At 40.7% G+C, this 22,328-nt stretch overlaps 2 protein-coding genes across 8 annotated transcripts in view; one reads left to right on the forward strand and one right to left on the reverse strand.

Annotated features, from left to right (window-relative positions):
• Positions 1–22,328, reverse strand: part of rassf9 (Ras association domain family member 9) — a 40,822-nt gene that overhangs the window by 16,879 nt on the left and 1,615 nt on the right. For 2 of the 7 annotated variants that reach the window (XM_061924737.1, XM_061924741.1), the window contains one exon: positions 21,349–21,423. The gene's annotated coding sequence lies outside the window, so the exon portion shown is untranslated. Of the gene's footprint in view, positions 1–652; positions 1,029–21,348; positions 21,424–22,328 lie in introns of those variants that run through there. The other 5 variants (XM_061924740.1, XM_061924739.1, XM_061924736.1 and 2 more) reach the window with 3 other exon arrangements.
• On the forward strand, positions 409–12,559 carry nts (neurotensin). The gene is made up of 4 exons (XM_061924742.1): positions 409–768; positions 1,911–1,978; positions 8,947–9,171; positions 11,574–12,559. Exons 1-4 carry the CDS (start codon positions 708–710, stop codon positions 11,715–11,717), a joined length of 498 nt encoding a protein of 165 aa, XP_061780726.1. The 5' UTR covers positions 409–707; the 3' UTR covers positions 11,718–12,559.

Raw genomic sequence — 22,328 nt, forward strand, 5'->3', positions numbered from 1 at the left:
CCTCTTTGTACAGCGTGACGTGGGTTACACTTGAATTGCTATTGCGACATCCGGTGGACACGTTTAGAACAGCAGCTTCTTTCATAAAAACAAACAAACTGCAGCTCGTTTGGCTTTGCTGAATTAAAGAGTGGGACTATCCAGCACTAGCCGCAGTGTGCTCAGACAACCACCGGGGAGCATCTGCGAGCAGATAATACCGCATCATCTCTTTCTGTTTGGGACTTATCAGGTGGGTGGTGCCTTCTTCAGTCACGGTTCGAGCGAACGAGGAGGCGAAAACGCGTCAGAGTGCAGCGATGACGACGACGATTGCGATGCTGAGGACGTACGCGCCTCACCCCGCCGTCCCCTTTGCGTCCACTCCATCATCAGCCGTGCGCACTCTTGGACGCGATGAAGGCGGTGACGGCAGAGTGACGTCTGCCGACACAAGTTGGGTGAAGACATGGCTGCAGGAGGGGGCGGGGGCGATGCAGTGACATCACGTCAGCGACTATAAAGTGCGGGAATGGAGGCGGCTGCAGCTCACATCTTCTCAGCAGCAGGGAGGTCTTCTCGCCACGCGTCCGACCTTTCGCCCTATGGACTAACCGCTCCCGCTCAGGCCGGGTCACGCAAAAGTGTGGGATTTGTCTTTTTTTCCCCTCACCGCTCGCTTTAGTCGTCTGCCTTTTTTTTTCTTTTTCCCATCTCCCCTGAGCGAGATGCAGATTCACTTGGCGTGCGTGCTCCTGCTGGGCTTCACCTGCGGTGGACTCTGCGCAGGTAAGACGGAGGAAAGTTGCTTCATTTGAAGGTCACCATCAATAGACGCCGCTGAATAACGGAAGATACACGATTTATTTTAGCGAGTAGATGTATATTAGGTCAGGGTTCTTCTCTGTGCATCTTTGTTACTGGACACTTCATTAGGTACACAGAAAACTCTTAACAGTCAATCAGTCAAACTTGAGCTATGACAAAAAAAAATGTTAAAAAGGAAGAAAAAACACCTACGCGCACACAATATTGACGATTAAAAAAAACAACAAACATGGCATTGAGGAAGGAGGAAAATTGCACCTTTTAAAATGAATTCAAATCAAAAAATATATTTTAAGTAAATGTAAAAAAATCAAATATAAATAATACACTACTAAATGTATAAAAGCAAGCGTTGTGGTAATAATAGTAGTAATAATAGCAGTGAATACAAAAGAAAATAACAAAATACAAAAAAAAAATTCTTGAGAGTTTAACATGAGAAACAGCAAACCAGCGGTTTGTAACATGTTGCTTGCCTATTGAGAAAATTAATAAATTTATATATTTGCAGTATGTTTTAAAACATTATTTTACTATTATTATTGGCATTATTATTATTATAATTGTTATTATTATTATGACTAATGTTATTATACATTTTGTCATTATTATCATTGTCATCAATATTATTAATATAGCATTACTTTTATTATTAGAATTGTCAATGATAGTATTAGACAACTTTTATCCTGTTAAACTGTAAGTAGGCTAGATTTAATTTTTGAATACTATAAAAATCAAGACTAAGATTAATAATTCCGTGTAACATTTGAGTGAGGCCCCGAGGTTTGAAAAGTTAAAAAACCTCTAAGCTAAAATTTTATTTATGAGCGCGCTATTCACTAAATAGTAGCTGAGAGTTCATTTGTATGTTTCAGTTGCCTTTTTAGCTCCGTAATTGTACAATTATTGTTAAAATATCATTTTTCTCGCACTTTTTCTATTGGCTCTCATTAGATTGTGCCTAATGAAGTGTCTTTTCTGCTACGTTGAGCTTTTTCTGTTTCAGTCCTGCTGCTTCAAATCACAACATAAACACAACTAAAAAGTCACTTTTGACTTAAAAAAAAGGTTTTCATTGTGCTTTGTTTCTACTCTCCAAGGTCAAGACGTGGACCAGGAGCAGCGAGCGATAGAAGAGGAGCTCCTCAGCAGCTTGTTTGCGTCCAAGGTACAAAACTACTGGCCGTCTTGCATTCTTCGCTATAGTCGCTTTTTTTTTCCAGAAGAATCAAAATGTAGTCAATGTAGTGACTAAGTTGCCAACACTAATCAGTTTGTACGGAGTTGTAGCGACAAGCTACAATAACAATGAGTTATTACATGAGCAAGGACAATTATATCTGTGGCGGTCCAAATGTATCAGTAGCGGGATACCACATCAATGAATGGACGTATGGGAAACATTGTCATGTAACACGGGAGGGCCCGAGTCAGGCCTCGTTATTGTGGCGGGACCTCGGCTTCCTGTCACATGGGACGGTCTGGGACGGGCCCGGACTTGAAGTGGTCACGAGTGGAGAGTCGGTGTGGTCCGAAGGGACTAGAGTGACACATGGATCTGTCTCCTGGGCGCGGAGATGTGTGAAATGTGACGCGTCACCGGGCTCCATGACGACAATGTGAACGCGAGGCGAGTGCGGTGATTGGAGGATAACCCGGTGGAGTCGATATTAGTCTTGGATCGGCACCATTGTTAGTGACATTTTGGGTTGTGTTCAAAGACCTTGTGTTAGGGATGGGCAATAAAACGTATGTACATGTATGTATACATGTATACATACATGTATGTATGTATACATACATGTATGTATGTATGTATACATACATACATACATACGTGTATGTACTGGATACATACAGGTACATACATACATACACACACATGCATGTATACATACATACATGTATATATATATATATATATATACACACACACATGTAAACATACACACATATATATATATATATATATATATATATATATATATATATATATATATATATATATATATATATATATATATATATATATATATACACACACAGGTAAAAGCCAGTAAATTAGAATATTTTGAAAAGCTTGATTTATTTCAGTAATTGCATTCAAAAGGTGTAACTTGTACATTATATTTATTCATTGCACACAGACTGATGCATTCAAATGTTTATTTCATTTAATTTTGATGATTTGAAGTGGCAACAAATGAAAATCCAAAATTCCGTGTGTCACAAAATTAGAATATTACTTAAGGCTAATACAAAAAAGGGATTTTTAGAAATGTTGGCCAACTGAAAAGTATGAAAATGAAAAATATGAGCATGTACAATACTCAATACTTGGTTGGAGCTCCTTTTGCCTCAATTACTGCGTTAATGCGGCGTGGCATGGAGTCGATGAGTTTCTGGCACTGCTCAGGTGTTATGAGAGCCCAGGTTGCTCTGATAGTGGCCTTCAACTCTTCTGCGTTTTTGGGTCTGGCATTTTGCATCTTCCTTTTCACAATACCCCACAGATTTTCTATGGGGCTAAGGTCAGGGGAGTTGGCGGGCCAATTTAGAACAGAAATACCATGGTCCGTACACCAGGCACGGGTAGATTTTGCGCTGTGTGCAGGCGCCAAGTCCTGTTGGAACTTGAAATCTCCATCTCCATAGAGCAGGTCAGCAGCAGGAAGCATGAAGTGCTCTAAAACTTGCTAGTAGACGGCTGCGTTGACCCTGGATCTCAGGAAACAGAGTGGACCGACACCAGCAGATGACATGGCACCCCAAACCATCACTGATGGTGGAAACTTTACACTAGACTTCAGGCAACGTGGATCCTGTGCCTCTCCTGTCTTCCTCCAGACTCTGGGACCTCGATTTCCAAAGGAAATGCAAAATTTGCATGGTTGGGTGATGGTTTGGGGTGCCATGTCATCTGCTGGTGTCGGTCCACTCGGTTTCCTGAGATCCAGGGTCAACGCAGCCGTCTACCAGCAAGTTTTAGAGCACTTCATGCTTCCTGCTGCTGACCTGCTCTATGGAGATGGAGATTTCAAGTTCCAACAGGACTTGGCGCCTGCACACAGCGCAAAATCTACCCGTGCCTGGTGTACGGACCATGGTATTTCTGTTCTAAATTGGCCCGCCAACTCCCCTGACCTTAGCCCCATAGTAAATCTGTGGGCTATTGTGAAAAGGAAGATGCAGAATGCCAGACCCAAAAACGCAGAAGAGTTGAAGGCCACTATCAGAGCAACCTGGGCTCTCATAACACCTGAGCAGTGCCAGAAACTCATCGACTCCATGCCACGCCGCATTAACGCAGTAATTGAGGCAAAAGGAGCTCCAACCAAGTATTGAGTATTGTACATGCTCATATTTTTCATTTTCATACTTTTCAGTTGGCCAACATTTCTAAAAATCCCTTTTTTGTATTAGCCTTAAGTAATATTCTAATTTTGTGACACACGGAATTTTGGATTTTCATTTGTTGCCACTTCAAATCATCAAAATTAAATGAAATAAACATTTGAATGCATCAGTCTGTGTGCAATGAATAAATATAATGTACAAGTTACACCTTTTGAATGCAATTACTGAAATAAATCAATTTTTTCAAAATATTCTAATTTACTGGCTTTTACCTGTATATACATACAAACCCCGTTTCCATATGAGTTGGGAAATTGTGTTAGATGTAAATATAAACGGCATACAATGATTTGAAAATCATTTTCAACCCATATTCAGTTGAATATGCTACAAAGACAACATATTTGATGTTCCAACTGATAAACTTTTTTTTTTTTTTTTTTGCAAATAATCATTAACTTTGGAATTTGATGCCAGCAACACGTGCCAAAGAAGTTGGGAAAGGTGGCAATAAATACTGATAAAGTTGAGGAATGCTCATCAAACACTTATTTGGAACATCCCACAGGTGTGCAGGCTAATTGGGAACAGGTGGGTGCCATGATTGGGTATAAAAACAGCTTCCCAAAAAATGCTCAGTCTTTCACAAGAAAGGGTGGGGCGAGGTACAGCCCTTTGTCCACAACTGCGTGAGCAAATAGTCAAACAGTTTAAGAACAACGTTTCTCAAAGTGCAATTGCAATAAATTTAGGGATTTCAACAACTACGGTCCATAATATCATCAAAAGGTTCAGAGAATCTGGAGAAATTACTCCGCGTAAGCGGCATGGCCGGAAACCAACATTGAATGACCGTGACCTTCGATCCCTCAGACGGCACTGTATCAAAAACCGACATCAATCTCTAAAGGACATCACCACATGGGCTCAGGAACACTTCAGAAAACCACTGTCACTAAATACAGTTTGTCGCTACATCTGTAAGTGCAAGTTAAAGCTCTACTATGCAAAGCCAAAGCCATTTATCAACAACATCCAGAAACGCCGCCAGCTTCTCTGGGCCCGAGATCATCTAAGATGGACTCATGCAAAGTGGAAAAGTATTCTGTGGTCTAACGAGTCCACATTTCAAATTGTTTTTGGAAATATTCGACATCGTGTCATCCGGACCAAAGGGGAAGCGAACCATCCAGACTGTTATCGACGCAAAGTTCAAAAGCCAGCATCTGTGATGGTATGGGGGTGCATTAGTGCCCAAGGCATTGGTAACTTACACATCTGTGGAGGCATTAATGCTGAAAGGTACATACAGGTTTTGGAACAACATATGCTGCCATCTAAGCGCCGTCTTTTTCATGGACGCCCCTGCTTATTTCAGCAAGACAATGCCAAGCCACATTCAGCACGTGTTACAACAGCGTGGCTTCGCAAAAAAAGAGTGCGGGTACTTTCCTGGCCCGCCTGCAGTCCAGACCTGTCTCCCATCGAAAATGTGTGGCGCATTATGAAGCGTAAAATACGACAGCGGAGACCCCGGACTGTTGAACGACTGAAGCTCTACATAAAACAAGGATGGGAAATAATTCCACTTTCAAAGCTGCAACAATTAGTTTCCTCAGTTCCCAATCGTTTATTGAGTGTTGTTAAAAGAAAAGGTGATGTAACACAGTGGTGAACATGCCCTTTCCCAACTACTTTGGCACGTGTTGCAGCCATGAAATGCTAAGTTAATTATTATTTGCAAAAAAAAAAAAAGTTTATGAGTTTGAACATCAAATATGTTGTCTTTGTAGTGCATTCAACTGAATATGGGTTGAAAAGGATTTGCAAATCATTGTATTCCGTTTATATTTACATCTAACACAATTTCCCAACTCATATGGAAACGGGGTTTGTATGTATGTATACATGTATACATGTATACATACATGTATGTATACATGTGTACATACATGTATACATGCATACATGTATACATACATACATGTAAACATGTATACATACATGTGTACATATATATATACATATACAAATATATATATGTATATATAAAGATGAATAAAACTTTCATATATGAATGTTTTATCTATATCGTACATATAGTATATACATACAGATAAAACGTTCATATATATATATATATATATATATATAGAACGTTTTATCGGACCTTTGTTCATGCAACCAACCATGCTTCGCAACTTCCGGTTTCTTATAACGAAGAAGATACAAAACAACAACATATGTATATATATATATATATATATATATAATTGTTTTCCCTTTGTTATAAGAAATAGGAAGTATGGAAGCAAGGTTGGTTGCATGAACAAAGGCACTCGCTATCGCTAACGCAGGAAGTGATCACTGATCAGTGACACGCTGACAGCCAATCAGGTAACAGTATCAACGATCCATCAGGTTTGGTTGTCCGGCAGTTGATTCTTTGCATGGAGTGAGAAGAGAAAGTCAAAATGAAGAAATTGTGGGCAAAAGAGGAAAAGTCACCTGGACAGTATGATGTTTTTGGGGATTTTTTATTTCAAACGGACCACAAACTACCTTTTTACTGCAGGCCAAAGTGGCCCAAATCAGATTTTTTTTTTCTAAATTTGATTTTTTCCAGCTGACTGTTGACATTGCAAGTACAATGTGATCTTTATCAGACTCCACTATAGAAGTGCACAGGGCCCAATGTGGCCCCAATGTGGCCTCCATGTCACTTGCATGCGCAGTTTGATAAAGTGACAACAAAGGAATCTGTCCGCGTCCCGTAAATCGACAAGGAACTACTACTACAAAATAAAATAAAAATGTGTGATTTTTTTTTAACGTGAAAATAAAGTAATATAATGTATGAATACATATATATACTGTAGTGTAAAATATTTGGGAGGGTTCTAATCTATTAATGGCTGTTAAGTAGAGGAGACACGGACATCACATCTACTTTAGCTTTATTTTTCAACTCACTTACGTAAACAATGTACGAAAAATGTACGCAAATACGCCACGGCGTCAATTCCAGTCCTTCATTGATCGCTATTTCTTCGGAATCAAAATATACATCCGTACATGTAGCCTATTATTTGCGCACTATCGACTAGTGATGCACCAAAAATTTGTCTGCCGAAAAAAATACTTTGCTGACAGAAACCGGATGTTGTGATAACGTAGCGACTTCTGCTGGCGGGCACGCGAATGACGTCGCTCGCCAAAAGATGACCAAAAAAGTCGCATTCAGGACACATTTCTATTTAGACTGAAGTCACATTTGAAAAGATCCGGGTTCAGACTAAGACCAGATTTGAAGAACTTTAGGGAGTTTAAACTGATTCGATTTCTTTCACTTGAGGGGGAAAAAAAATCAGATTTGGTGTGCAGTGTAAAGCAATGTGGTTTGTAAATGAGGCAAGGCGCTCGTCCCCACCAAGACCGCTAATACCACACCGCCTTCGCCGCGCTCACCCTTTAGAGCACAGCCGTAACGTCCTGGCGCTAAACCTGCAGAATAAAGTTCTTCTCAGCTCTCTCTGTTTACATGTTTAATTAATTCATCCTCTGCTTAAAAGACGTAACCTCGATTCTGACTTTGTGCTAAACTACCAGCCGGTGTCGCACCTCCCCTTTATCTCTAAAATCCTCAAAAAAACCACCTTATTTTTTCACCTTCATATTAAGAGCTTATTGTTTGATTTTAGTTGACATCGAGTGTTTTCCATGCTTTTGTTGACATTTCCTTTCTGTTTTGAGAGCTGAGAGCATAAACATAAGAGGAAAGTTATATTTAAAATAATATTTGCATTTTATATATTTTTTTCCCCTGGTTCTTATTTTCCACAGGTCATGAAAAATATCGATAATTATCGTTATCTTTTCGCCGAAGCCCTATTTTGTGGTGTTTCTTGGTTCTTCATGAGGTTCCTCACAGACAATACCTCTAAAGTACAGTGGATCGTATCCCATCCGTCCATCCATTTCTCTACCGCTTGTCCCTTTTTCGGGGTGGCGGGGGGTTCTGGAGACTATCTCGGCTGCATTCGGGCGGAAGGCGGCGCACACCCTGGACAAGTCGCCACCTCATCGCTGGGCCAACACAGATAGACAACATTCACACACTAGGGCCAATTTTAGTATTGCCAATCAACCTATCCCCAGGTGCATGTCTTTGGAGGTGGGAGGAAGTCGGAGTACAACCCACGCAGTCACAGGGAGAACATGCAAACTCCATCCAGAAAGATCCCTTTGTGTCTTCAGGCACATCCACTAACCCCTGTTCCACCGTGCTGCCCGTGGATTGTATCCCAATGCAGAAAGAAAAGCAAAAGGACACATCTTGAAAAATCCCCTAAAAGCTAATTTTTTTGGATACTCTCAATATACTTCATTAAATCGGGTGGGAATTTGTTACGTCTTGATGAAGACGTACCAAAGTCTCAATCTTATTGTAGCCATAGCGATATGTCACGACTCCATTCTCATGCTTCTCTGGCGTTGACCCCATCCGTTCCTGGGGGGGACGTCGTCATGGAGACACATGATGCACCACGGACTCCTTCATTATTGTCCCTTCATGTTGAGTGGCGACTTGACGTTCAGTGATGCCTTCACGTCTCCGTGTTGACAATTTCGTCGTGCGATCAACGGTAGACGCGAGGTTGTTGCCGTGCTCCCATAAGATGTCGCCATGGTGATGTCTCTCCATCTCATGGTCCCTCGCAATTGTTTCCACCGGCTCACGGAGCTAAACGTTCATAATTCATGCATTCGATTCCGCAGCTGCAGCAGAGCCGGCAGAGCGCCCCCTACTGGCGCCTGTCGCTGGACAACCTGTGCGGGCTGCTGAGCGGGCTGCGGCAGGAAGCGTGGAGGAGCGGCGAGGAGGAGGAGGAGGAGGAGGAGGCGGAGGGAGAGGAGCAGCCGAGGGAGCGCGGCGTCCAGAGGCCGGAGGAGCTTTACAGGCTGCAGCACATCTGCAGAGCGCTGCAGAGCCAGGAGGGCCGGGTGGGTCGCAGAGACTTGATGTTCACTTCATGCTGAACTTGCATTGGAAAAGCGTGCAAAGTGACGAAAAAAAAAGTAAAAAAAAAAGTGGTACTTTACCAGGCACTAATTCCGACTTTTATCACTATTGCTGATCACTCCAGCAGCACTGAGAGCGGACGGAGCCAAACGACCTCTAGGTAATGTTGCAATTTTCAAGCAATCGACTCAAAAAAAAATGCTCCGACGCAAATAAAGTAAGGCTCCACTTGAAGTCAAGTGAATTATATTTATATAGCGCTTTTCTCTAGTGACTCAAAGCGCTTTACATAGTGAAACCCAATAACTAAGCTACATTTAAAGCAGTGTGGGTGGCACTGGGAGCAGGTGGGTAAAGTGTCTTGCCCGAGGACACAACGGCAGTGACTAGGATAGCGGGAATCGAACCTGGAACCCTCAAGTTGCTGGCACGGCCACTCTACCAACCGAGCTATACCGTCCCTCCAAAATGCTAATATACATTGGCTTTGCTATTGACATGATACTGGTTAGCATTAGCGATTTCACATGGCGTTTTCAACACCTCGGAATTTGTGGATGTAAGCTACAACTAAGACGCACGTGACAATCAAACAGCTGGTGCGTAATCAGCACAATACTTACAGTGTTAACACTTTTTAGGGCGCAACAAGAGACTAGACAGCAAAGACTGAACAGACTCGCCCTGTACAATACTGCCATCTAACGTCTTGGACTTGCAACTGTAGCAGAGACTCAGAAATGTGAAAGAAAAACAAGATATAGCAGCTGGACAGCATCATAATCAGCTCATTTTAAAATGTTCTGATAAAGTGTGAGATTTTATTATTTAAAAAAAAAATCACATTTATTAACATGCACAACATTTGATACCGTTGAGTACCGGCAGTTGGTACTGTATCGGTTCAAATATGAACAGTATCCATCCTTAGTACCGAATGAATTCTGTCAATACTGCTGGATAACAAATAAAATATTTCTAGACCTTTGTTGCAAGTGACATCAAACCGGTCGCAGACTCGGCACCGGCTCAAACACTTGCCGGGGAAACAACCACTCAAGCAGCACTGACAGTGGGATTGTCTCTATAAAGAACGTTGTCATTTCCCATGCCAGCAAAGCAAGCATGCCCGATAGTTGAAAACGCACAGTAAGGCTCAAATTTTCAAAACGCGCTAGCTCGATGCTACTTTAAAATGAATGTACCATCGACATGCAACTGGTTAGCATTAGCAGTTTTACATGGCGATTTCAACACCTCCAAATGTGTTAATGAAAACTACAACTAAGACGCACGTTGCAATTAAACAGCTGGTGTGTAATAAGTAGGGATGGGCACAGTTCACATTTGAACTGATACGGAAGCAACTCAACGCTACCAGTTTCCGGTACTTTTTTGTGTGTTGATTATAAAATATATTGCAATATTTATTGATAATGTATTTATTAACTGATTATAAACAATTGTTATATCTTGTTTGATTATCACATTTCTGAGTATATTTTATACTCCGTTTTAATCACCACAAACTATAGTGTATAGTTTGTGGTGATTTGCCTAGTCAGTTCAGTTTTTGCTGAATCTAGCCTTTTGTTGCGCCCTAAAAAGTGTTAACACTGTAAGTATTGTACTTATTACGCACCGGCTGTTTGAATAGAACCTACATCTTAGTTGTAGTTTTCATCAACAAATTTGGAGGTGCTAAAATTGCTAAATGCTAATCAGTAGCATGTCAATAGCAAAGCCAATGTGTGTTAGCATTTTTCGAAAAGTGGAGCCTCACTTTACTCACGCCGGAGCGATTTTTGAATCAATTGCTTTGACTACCTAGAGGTAGTTTGGATGAGTCCGCTCTCAGTGCTGCTGGAGAGGTCGCCAAGTGCCGAAGCGCAAAGAGTCGGCAGCCCAGGTACCGTAACACGGCACCGTTGTAAAGGCCAAAAGAGTACTGGAGTTGGTATCCATCTCTAGTAATAAGTACAGTACTTTGAGTATAAACACTTTGTAGGATTTAACAAAAGACAGACCTAACATTCAACTTAACGGCAAAGACTACTTCCTGACTACCGCAACACACCTTAGTTTTACCACTACTGCCATCTAATGTCTTGGAATTGCAACTGCATGCAAAGTTTATGATATAATACTTGCAAATGGTAGCAATGTTTAATGTCTGCTTCTTTCGCAAGATGTCACTTTTCTCAGCATGTTTAGAAAAACTATGTTCCCGTGACCAGGAGTGGATTTCACAAAAAACAAAAGTGAAAGTAGAATTTCCGAGATAATTACCATCTTTGTATTTCCAAACTTTAAGCGTCCGAGGTCTCAAAGGACAACGTTTTAATGACCCGCCACTGTCCGTGTGTCCCTTTCGTCCTGACAGCTTCGCCACGGTTCCCTGGAGTACGCGCCCGAGAACGGCGAGGCTCTGCTGAAGCGGAAGTCCCCCTACATCCTGAAGAGACAGACGTCTCACAGACCCAAGTCCCGGAGGCCGTACATCTTGAAACGAAGTGCAATTTACTGACATCCACACGCCCTCGGAGGCCTCACGAGGGGGTGATACCTTCCCTTCTTTCTCCCGCCTCCCTTGCCGATCTTTTCGCCCTTTTGACCCAATCCAACCTTTGCCTCGTCGGCCACGCCGCCATTGCTCCTCTCAAGTGTCGCTAGGTCCTTAAAATAAAATGTTCGCATCACACTGAAGGAGAAGCTATATTTATTTACAACAGAGGTGTCCACACTACGGCCCGCGGGTCAAGAGCGTCTTCAATTTGGCCCCGCGAGACAGCACAAGTTCAATAAACAACTTCACTGGGTTATTTATAAATATCCACTGGTCTGATTGCTGCCATTTAATTGACATCTGATAGCCAGCAAAAGTCCATTAATTGTAGCACAGCATTCAATTATATGAACCAATCCAAACAACCTTCCCTAGTCATGGTGCAAAAAAACAAAAAAAAAAACACAACCAACACAAAATGTCAACAGACATGGTCACACATAACGTGTTCACTGAACTTTGTGGATATTAAACAAATGTCCATGCACCATAAAAAATACACCCATTTGAATCCATTACATAGCACAATTTAAAAAATGCATAACACTCTCCATGTCATGTCTGTGTGATCATGTTTTGTTTCATTCATGTTCGGTTTTGTTTTTGGACTTTTTGTTTTGTTTTGTCACCATAGCAACCATTAGTTTTCACCTGTCACGTCATGCACCCGTTTCACGTTTTGAGTCACGCACCTGTTTTCGTTAATCATGTCTATAGTATTTAAGTTCATTGTTTTCAGTTTGTCGTTCTGACGACATCCCCGTATTCATACCCCTGTCACACTCTGTCTACCTCTGCGCACTTAATGCCACAGTTAGTGTTTTTGTTTAATTGTTCACAGTTTTTTGCCCCCGTGCAAGTCTTTTTGTTTCGTTAGTCAAGTTTGTACATCCGCCTTGAGCGCACTTTTTGTTCCTTTGAGTGTTATAAATAAATATGTATTCACCTTCACGCCACATCTGGTCCAATTCACTTGCACCTCGGGAGAACAAACCAAGCCATAGTCCTAGTCATGACAGAAAAAGTCCAAAAACAAAACCGAACATGAATGAAACAAAACATGATCACACAGACATGACACTCCACACTTATCCATGTTTGGCGCATTTTAGCTGCTTGATATTTCTGATTAAAAAACCTTAAGGAGGTTGTCACCAAGTAAGAAGTCACACTTTCACACACTCTATATAAACATATACACATATACATACTGTATATATACACATATACATATACATATATATATAGTATATATGTTTCAGCCCCCAAAAAGTTTGGACACCCCTGATTTCCATTCTTTGGTCCCGGCACACTTCACAGTCTGCCTTTGGGGGGTTAGTGTCCATCATTAAAGGATTGATGTTCGAAAAGCCGTGGTCGTTGTCATTCCTCTCTTCATCTTACATTCACCGCTGACGCGCTGGCATATGATACAAGTCTTTGTTTTTCCACGTGAAACCGTGACGCCCACGGTGAAATCGCTTTGAAACGACCCGACTCGAGGGCGCTGCAAGAAGAGCGCTTTTCAACCGCCTCGCTTCATTTCTGCGTGAAAAAGGACAGCCTTGAAAGAACTCATACAGAGCGGCTGCTGGCTGGTGGACCTTGGATTTGTTTGAGGTTTGACTTTGTTCTCCCGACACAAAACAATTGGCTCTTTATGCTCTTAAATGTCATTGCACAAGTACAATTAAATCAAATTTTCGCCCGTACAAGATTAGACAAACAAATAGAACAGGAACGGGGATGGGTCGCCACTTAACGACGGCAGACACTGGGGGGAGGATGAGTAAAAAAAGTAAACTTTAGACTGGAGCCAAGAAAAAAACTTGATAGCCGATAAGCACACAAACATTTTACACAGAAACCACAGGACTTGCAACAGGAGGGGAGGGGGCAGGCATCCGGTCCGAAGCTGCCAGCCACTAGGGGTGCTGCACTGTTTTCCGCCATACCACATGGGGTGAAGTGGTGGCAATGGAGTGGGGTGTGGGTATGTGTGCAAACGTAGCCATGGTCCGTGGTGTGTGTTAAGTCTGTAGGCCTGGAGTCACTCCGCAAGCGGTGGCAAAGGAACAGAGTTTATCTTTCCAGGACCCGAGGGAGTCTTCAAGTAATGACCTTGCTACGTCGCAGCCAAGGAAAACAAGATTAGAATGGTTGTGATTGCGCGAGCGAAAACAAATTTAAACTTTTCACTCTTGTCTATTTCTGGTCCTCAAATTCATCCTGCAGGGCAGACGGTCCGATGTTGTCCAAACTTTTTGAGTGTCCAATCATTTGTGGCAGCTTTGTGGTCCCTTGAATGGTTGCCAGCATATTCCAATTTTTCGAGACATCAGGGCAACGCTTAATCCAATCAACAGATGTCCTGTTAACACGGTATCGAATAGGTGGATATCGTCAACGTCCTCGACTGGAAGGGTCGCCAGGCACGCGGTACCCCTCGTCTCCCAAGAGTCTGTCGTGTGTCCAACAACAACCGTTCCACAGGACCAGGTTCCCCTGAACCCGAGATCTTGTCAATTTTGTTGAGAGGAGAGTTAATCAATTCCGTTGTTGAGATTTTGGAGGGAAGAGTGGATCGTGAGATCGACAGGCGGATCGGTGCGGCGTCTTCAGTAATGCGGACGCTGTATCGATCCGTTGTGGTGAAGAAGGAGTTGAGCTGGAAGGCAAAGCTCTCGATTTACCGGTCGATCTACGTTCCCATCCTCACCTATGGTCATGAGCTTTGGGTCATGACCGAAAGGACAAGATCACGGGTACAAGCGGCCGAAATGAGTTTGCTCCGCCGGGTGGCGGGGCTCTCCCTTAGAGATAGGGTGAGAAGCTCTGCCATCCGGGGGGAGCTCAAAGTAAAGCCGCTGCTCCTCCACATCGAGAGGAGCCAGATGAGGTGGTTCGGACATCTGGTCAGGATGCCACCCGAAGTTGTTTAGGGCACGTCCGACGGTAGGAGGCCGCGGGGAAGACCCAGGACACGTTGGGAAGACTATATATCCCGGCTGGCCTGGGAACGCCTCGGGATCCCCCGGGAGGAGCTGGACGAAGTGGCTGGGGAGAGGGAAGTCTGGGCTTCCCTGCTTAGGCTGCTGCCCCCGCGACCTGACCTCGAATAAGCGGAAGAAGGTGGAAGATTTTGGAGAGCAGTGCAAAAAGAGGCAACGAGAAAGTAAAACAAGACAGGACGAGACAACGAGGCAAGCAGGGAAAAAGAGAAAAAAATGGATGGATCACTAACAGGAGCCAATTCTTCCATTTTCATGCAACTTAAAACTGTACAAGCAATGTTTAAACCAGTGGTCCTCAACCTTTTTGTAACTGCGTAACATGTGCAACGCGTGAAAATTTGTCCCACGGACCGGGTGGTAAAAAAATACAATCATGTGTGCTTACGGACTGTATACCTGCAGACTGTATTGATCTATATTGATATATAATAAGGATGTCCGATAATGGCTTTTTGCCGATATTCCGATATTGTCCAACTCTTTAATTACCGATACCGATATCAACCGATATATGCAGTCGTGGAATTAACACATTATTATGCCTAATTTGGACAACCAGGTATGATGAAGATGAGGTACTTTTTTTTTTTTTAATTAATAAAATAAGATAAATAAATTAAGAACATTTTCTTGAATAAAAAATAAAGTAAAACAATATAAAAACAGCTACATAGAAACTAGTAATTAATGAAAATGAGTAAAATTAACTGTTAAAGGTTAGTACTATTAGTGGACCAGCAGCACGCACAATCATGTGTGCTTACGGACTGTATTCCTGCAGACTGTATTGATATATATTGATATATAATGTAGGAACCAGAATATTAATAACAGAAAGAAACAACCCTTTTGTGTGAATGAGTGTAAATGTTTTTTTTTGGGTTGGTGCACTAAGTGTAAGTGTATTTTGTGTTTTTTATGTTGATTTAATAAAAAAAAATAAAAAATAAAAAATGTAATTTTTTTTTTAAATTTCTTGTGCGGCCCGGTACCAATCGATCCACGGACTGGTGGTTGGGGACCACTGGTTTAAACCATTTAAAGCCTGAACTACTAAACAATTGACAGAAAATTCCAATTATTTAAAACTGGAGCTTTTATTGGTCCTTCTAAACCAGTGGTTCTTAACCTGGGTTCGATGGAACCCTAGGGGTTTGGTGAGTCGGGTTCAGGGGTTCGGCAGAGGTCTAGACACACCCGACTCATCGTGTAAATAAAAACTTCTCCCTATCGGCGTATTACGGATATGGCAACAGCAGAAGTCAGATTGATTTGCAGGTGTGTAATTTGTTGTGAGTTTATGCACTGTGTTGGTTTTGTTGTTTGAACAAGGTGATGTTCATGCACGGTTCATTTTGTGCACCAGTAAAAAAACATGGTAACACTTTAGTATGGGGAATATATTCACCATTAGTTAGTTGCTTATTAACATGAAAATGAGTAACATATTGGCTCTTAACTAGTCATTATTAAGTACTTATTAATGCCTTATTCGGCATGGCCTTATTATAACCCTAACCCTCTAACCCTGACCCTAACCCTAACCAAATAACTCTAAATTAAGTCTTTGTTACTTAGAATATGTTCCCCTAGTGTCCAAATAACTCTAAATTAAGTCTTTGTTACTTAGAATATGTTTCCCATACTAAAGTGTTACCAAAAACATATAACTTTGTCTTGAATTTGAAAAAATAAAATAAAAATATGTTCACTAAAGAAGGGTTCGGTGAATGCGCATATGAAACTGGTGGGGTTCGGTACCTCCAACAAGGTTAAGAACCACTGTTCCAAACCAATGTTTCTTAACCTAAGGACCATTGTTGGACCGCTAAAAAAATATGTATTGCTTAGTTGTGTTCCGTAAGGGGCCGCAGCGGTACTCAGTTGTAATACACATTTCCACCACTTCAGTCAGTATTGACAATATCGCATACTTGCCAACCTTGAGACCTCCGATTTCGGGAGGTGGGGGTGGGGGGCGTGGTCGGGGGTGGGATGGGGGGCGTGGTTAAGATATATATATATAAAAAATATTTGACTTTCAGTGAATTCTAGCTATATATATATTTATATATATATATATATATATATATATATATATATATATATATATATATATATATATATATATATATATATATATATATATATATATATATATATATATATATATATATATTTATTATATAAATATATATATATATATATATATTTATTATATTATATATAATAAATTATTATTTATTTACCGGTATATATATATATATAAATAAATAAAAGAAATACTTGAATTTCAGTGTTCATTTATTTACACATAAACACACACATAACACTCATCTACTAATTGTTGAGTTAAGGGTTGAATTGTCCATCCTTGTTCTATTCTCTGTCACTATTTCAGAACACACACACATTATACAAATATACATTATAAAATCAATAAGAAAACGGGAGCTCTAATTTGGGAGTCTGAATTAGGATCAGAAGTTCCTATATAAACATTGCGTACTCAAGTCGCCATTTTGTATTGATTACTGCAGCTGTGCACTGGATTCATTCACAAACACAAACTACAACTCACAAACACTTTAGAGTTAGGCTCCACCATCAGAATGTGTACTTAAACTTATAAAGATCACATGGATATTATTCAGTGAGTTGATTCACCAAAACTAACCTGTTATACAGGAGGAAAAAGCACACAGGACGTTTCAATTGTTCACAGACTGGTCGCGCTCATCAGAATGACAAGACACTTCCGGTCTGCAGGTGATAGCATTCATTTGGGAAGAAACGCCCTACTGCCCCCTACTGACCAATGTGAATACTGATAAATGTGGAATGACAGCTCCAAAAACGAATTCAAACCACAAAATAAAATAAATAAATCAACACAAAAATGTGACACATTATGGGTGGGTCACATATGCATGTACAGTAGATGGCAGTATTGTCCTGTTTAAAAGTGTCACAACATTGCTGTTTACGGCAGACAAACTGCTTTACGTAGACGAAATGCTGTTGTTGTGTGTTGTTACCGGCTGGGAGGACGTTAATGAAACTGCCGTACAATAAACCCACATAAGAAACCAAGAACTCGCCCTCGATCATTAGCTGTTTAAATTGTGGGAAAGCGGACGTGTGAACAGGTTGTCAACACGTCACTCAGGTCCGCATGGAGCTGGAGGGGGTGTGGCCTCCAGCTCCACCTGAATTTCGGGAGATTTTCGGGAGAAAATTTGTCCCGGGAGGTTTTCGGGAGAGGCGCTGAATTTCGGGAGTATTTTCCGGGAGGGTTGGCAAGTATGCAATATCGAACAAACAGAAGAAGTCTGGAGCTTAAGTCAGAGGGAAAATTATTCAGCGCAAAAATTATGACTAAAGTGGTGAAGTTGTATTTTCAATTGCATTTTATTTTATTGACAGTTTATTTAAGAATCATATATATGATTTTAGTTTGACTGTATTCATTTTAGAACTGCTTCATTGTAAACCCATTTGTGTGTTGCTCGAAGGTATTTATAATCCATGAAATGCAATATAATGTTTCAAATTTGATGCACACATTTTCAAAACAGATTCACGATAAAATACAAAACCAAAATCCAGTGAAGTTGGCACGTTGTGTAAAATGTAAATAAAAACAGAAAAAAATGATTTGCAAATCTTTTTCCAACTTATATTCAATTGAATAGACTGCAAAGACAAGATATTTAATGTTTGAACTGAGAAACGTAATATTTTTTTGCAAATCATCAATCACAGGGGCATTTTTACCACTGTGTTACATGGCCTTTCCTTTTAACAACACTCAGTAAACGTTTGGGAACTGAAGAGACCAATTTTTGAAGCTTTTCAGGTGGAATTCTTTCCCATTCTTGCTTGATGTACAGCTTAAGTTGTTCAACAGTCCGGGGCTCCGTTGTCGTATTTTGCACTTCATAATGCGCCACACATTTTCAATGGGAGACAGGTCTGGACTACAGGCAGGCCAGTCTAGTACCCGCACTATTTTACTACAAAGCCACGCTGTTGTAACTAGTGCAGAATGTGGTTTGGCATTATCTTGCTGAAATAAGCAGGGGCGTCCATGAAAAAAGACGTTGCTTGGACGGCAACATATGTTGCTCCAAAACCTGTATGTACCTTTCAGCATTAATGGTGCCATCACAATGTGGTGATATCCTTTACACACTGATGTCGCTTTTCGATGCAGTATCGCCTGAGGGATCGAAGGTCACGGGCATTCAATGTTGGTATACGTGCAGTGATTTCTCCAGATTCTCTGAACCTTTTGAGGATATTACGAACCGTAGATGGTGAAATCCCTAAATTCCTTGCAATAGCTGGTTGAGAAACGTTGTTCTTAAACTGTTGGACAATTTGCTCACACATTTGTTCACCAAGTGGTGACCCTCACCCCAACCTTGTTTGTGAATGACTGCTTTTATACCCAATCATGGTTCCCAATTAGCCTGTTCACCTGTGGGATGTTCCAAATAAGTGTTTGATGAGCATTCCTCAACTTTCTCAGACTTTTTTTGCCACTTGTGCCAGCTTTTTTGAAACATGTTGCAGGCATCAAATTCCAAATTAGCTAATACTTGCCAAAAATAAAGCTCCTTTCAGTGTATTCAATTGAATACAGGTTGAAGAGGATTTGCAAATCATTGTATTCTGTTTTTATTTACCATTTACGCAGCGTGCCAACTTCACTGGTTTTGGGTTTTGTATGTTATGAAATATTAAATAATATTATATTGCATCAACGGATCAACTGTTTATACTGATATGTCAGCAAAAATTTTTTTTTACCTTATCTCTGGGAAATTTAACAAAGTTTCTCTTAAAAAAATCAGCTTTGTGGCAATCTTACAGGATCACTGGACAGTTCTCTAATAAGTCAATTACTGCCCTCATGTGGATTGTATATTTAATGCATGCATCTGATCTGCTACGTCAGGTTTTTAGGGTAAAAAAACATGTATACTTGCAAACTTTTGTTATATTACGGGTTTATTCCAAAATTCAGTGGTGTGCCGTCAGGGCCAGCAAGGCCTTCTCTGCTGGCCTAACATAACCAGAAATCATGATTATAATTAAATAACTTATATATATATATATATAAAAATAAAAGTATTCATATTCTCTTCATGTCATATTATGCTTCTTCCAGCGCTGTTGTTTTTAGGTTATAGAGTTTTTATCCAACCAGAATTCAGCTAGTTTATGTTACCATGCTGTACCAAATCTGCCTGAGTTTTCAGAATCAACAATGCAGGCGTCTGTGCCCTGTAAGAGAACGGGCACATACAGTTGATAGACAGTTGCAATAGCCAATCAGATCACGAGTTGTTGTCAGTAAGGCCTTCTAGCTGGCCTAAGGCAGACATATATTGTGATGTTATGAGCTAGGTAACATAAGAACTTTATTACCCAGCATGCCACAGTAGTGAAGAGCATGCGCAGTAGTCCCGTTTAGACAATGTCGACAACGAGATGTTTTTGATGAGCACCTTGTGGAGTAAACTTTAAGAAGTCAGCCAACACAAACATAATTTTATGATTAGACAAGACAACACATATATTTGCAAGGCCATTTTCAAGAAGGCTATTTAAAGAGAAACTACGTCTTGTGAGACAAAGTCGGCCAAACCCGGAAGCTCGAATGGGTTCTACAAATTGCGAGTTCAGATATTTTATTTCTTAATTTTTTCTCGTTTAACATGTTTTTTGCAATTTTAATTTTGACAGTACCACATAAGATGTTTTAATTGCTAATGCAGGTTTATTGATTTTTAAATGCGCCAGAAAATAACCCGTTTTGTACACTGTTGATGTGTTTCAATGCACAGTAGGGCATGAATGTGTTCCTGTGAAGTATTTCTCCAGCAATGGTCATGTGGTGACATCAATGATGGTATTTTGAGAGGACATCACTGAAGGCCTAGGTGGGAAACGCACGGCCCGCCACTAGTTAAATGCATGTTTTGCCCTCAAATTTCTACAGACAATACCCCATAATTAAAATAAAAACATTTTTTCTGTTTAATTTTGCAAATGTATTAAAAATAAAAAAAATTAAATATACATACCGTATTTTTCAGGCTAGAAGTCGCAGTTTTTTTCATAGTTTATGAAAGTTGCCTAATGTTTTTTTCCTTCTTTATTATGCATTTTCGGCAGGTGCGACTTATACTCCGGTGCGACTTATACTCCGAAAATACGGTAAGTATTAAGACCCTTACCTCTATACTTTGTTGATGTACCTTTGGCAGCAATTACAACCTCAAATCTTTTTGAATACAATGCCACAGGCTTGGCACACCTATCATAGGGCCGTGTGGCCCATTCCTCTTCGCAGCACCTCTCAAACTCCATCAGGTTGGATGGTAAGCGTTGTTTTTTAGAGATCGTCATCATGGGGTATTGTGCGTCGAATTTTGAGGACAAACAAATGACTTATAACATTTTGGAAAAAGGCTGTAACATAACAAAATGTGGAAAAGTTAAAGCGCTGTCAATACTTTCCGCATGCACTGTATTTCACCAGCTGGTATGGCATTGTGAAGGCGTACCTAATGAAGTGGCTTGGCTGAGGTGCGGTGTCCCGTGCAGCCAGCAGATGGCGGTGTTGTCTAAGTCATGCAGCGCTATGTAGAGTCGGCAAAGGGGGAAAAAAAAATTAAAATTGGGGGAAATTACTCTTTAATTTCAACATAATCAATTTGTCAGCCTTAGCCAACTGAGCACATTTCAAAGCTAACATCCAAGGCACTTAATTCAAGCGTGCGCAATTATTGTAACCTTGCCAAACCATAATGAGGACAATTAAAATAAAACAACATCTTTTGAAAGGAGCTCAGTTTTTTCCGCCGAATGCATCGCTTTACCATTCGGACACATTCTGCACGTTTTTATGAGGCTGCAGCGATAATCATCATTAGCTCTGTGACATGGAGCGTGATAGCGAAAAGGTTAAACTGCTCTCCAGTGCGATAATGTTTGCGTTTGGCCTTTGAGCAGCGACACATCCATGCTTTAGCGCCGTTCAAGCACACTCGCTAAAAGGAAAACGGCACGTTTTTTTTTTAAATCGCGCCCATCACCCACACACGTCTTTCTCTTTTCTGCGCATTCTAGAGTAAAAAAAACTGCTAGCAAAAGGCAGCTAACAATGCAGGTAAAGGGAATTCACCTATTCTGCCTATAAAGACCTCTAAAAACATTCCAAACCATATATACATATACGTATATATACAGTGGGGCAAAAAAGTATTTAGTCAGCCACCAATTGTGCAAGTTCTCCCACTAAAAATGATGACAGAGGTCTGTAATTTTTTATCATAGGTACACTTCAACTGTGAAAGACAGAATGTGAAAAAAAAATCCAGGAATTCACATTGTAGGATTTTTAAAGAATTTATTTGTAAATTATGGTGGAAAATAAGTATTTGGTCAATAACAAAAATTCAACACAATACTTTGTAATATAACCTTTGTTGGCAATAACAGAGGTCAAACGATTACTATAGGTCTTTACCAGGTTTGCACACAC

The sequence above is a fragment of the Nerophis lumbriciformis genome, linkage group LG29 (assembly GCF_033978685.3).
Source record: "Nerophis lumbriciformis linkage group LG29, RoL_Nlum_v2.1, whole genome shotgun sequence".
NCBI classification, from domain to species: Eukaryota; Metazoa; Chordata; class Actinopteri; order Syngnathiformes; family Syngnathidae; genus Nerophis; species Nerophis lumbriciformis.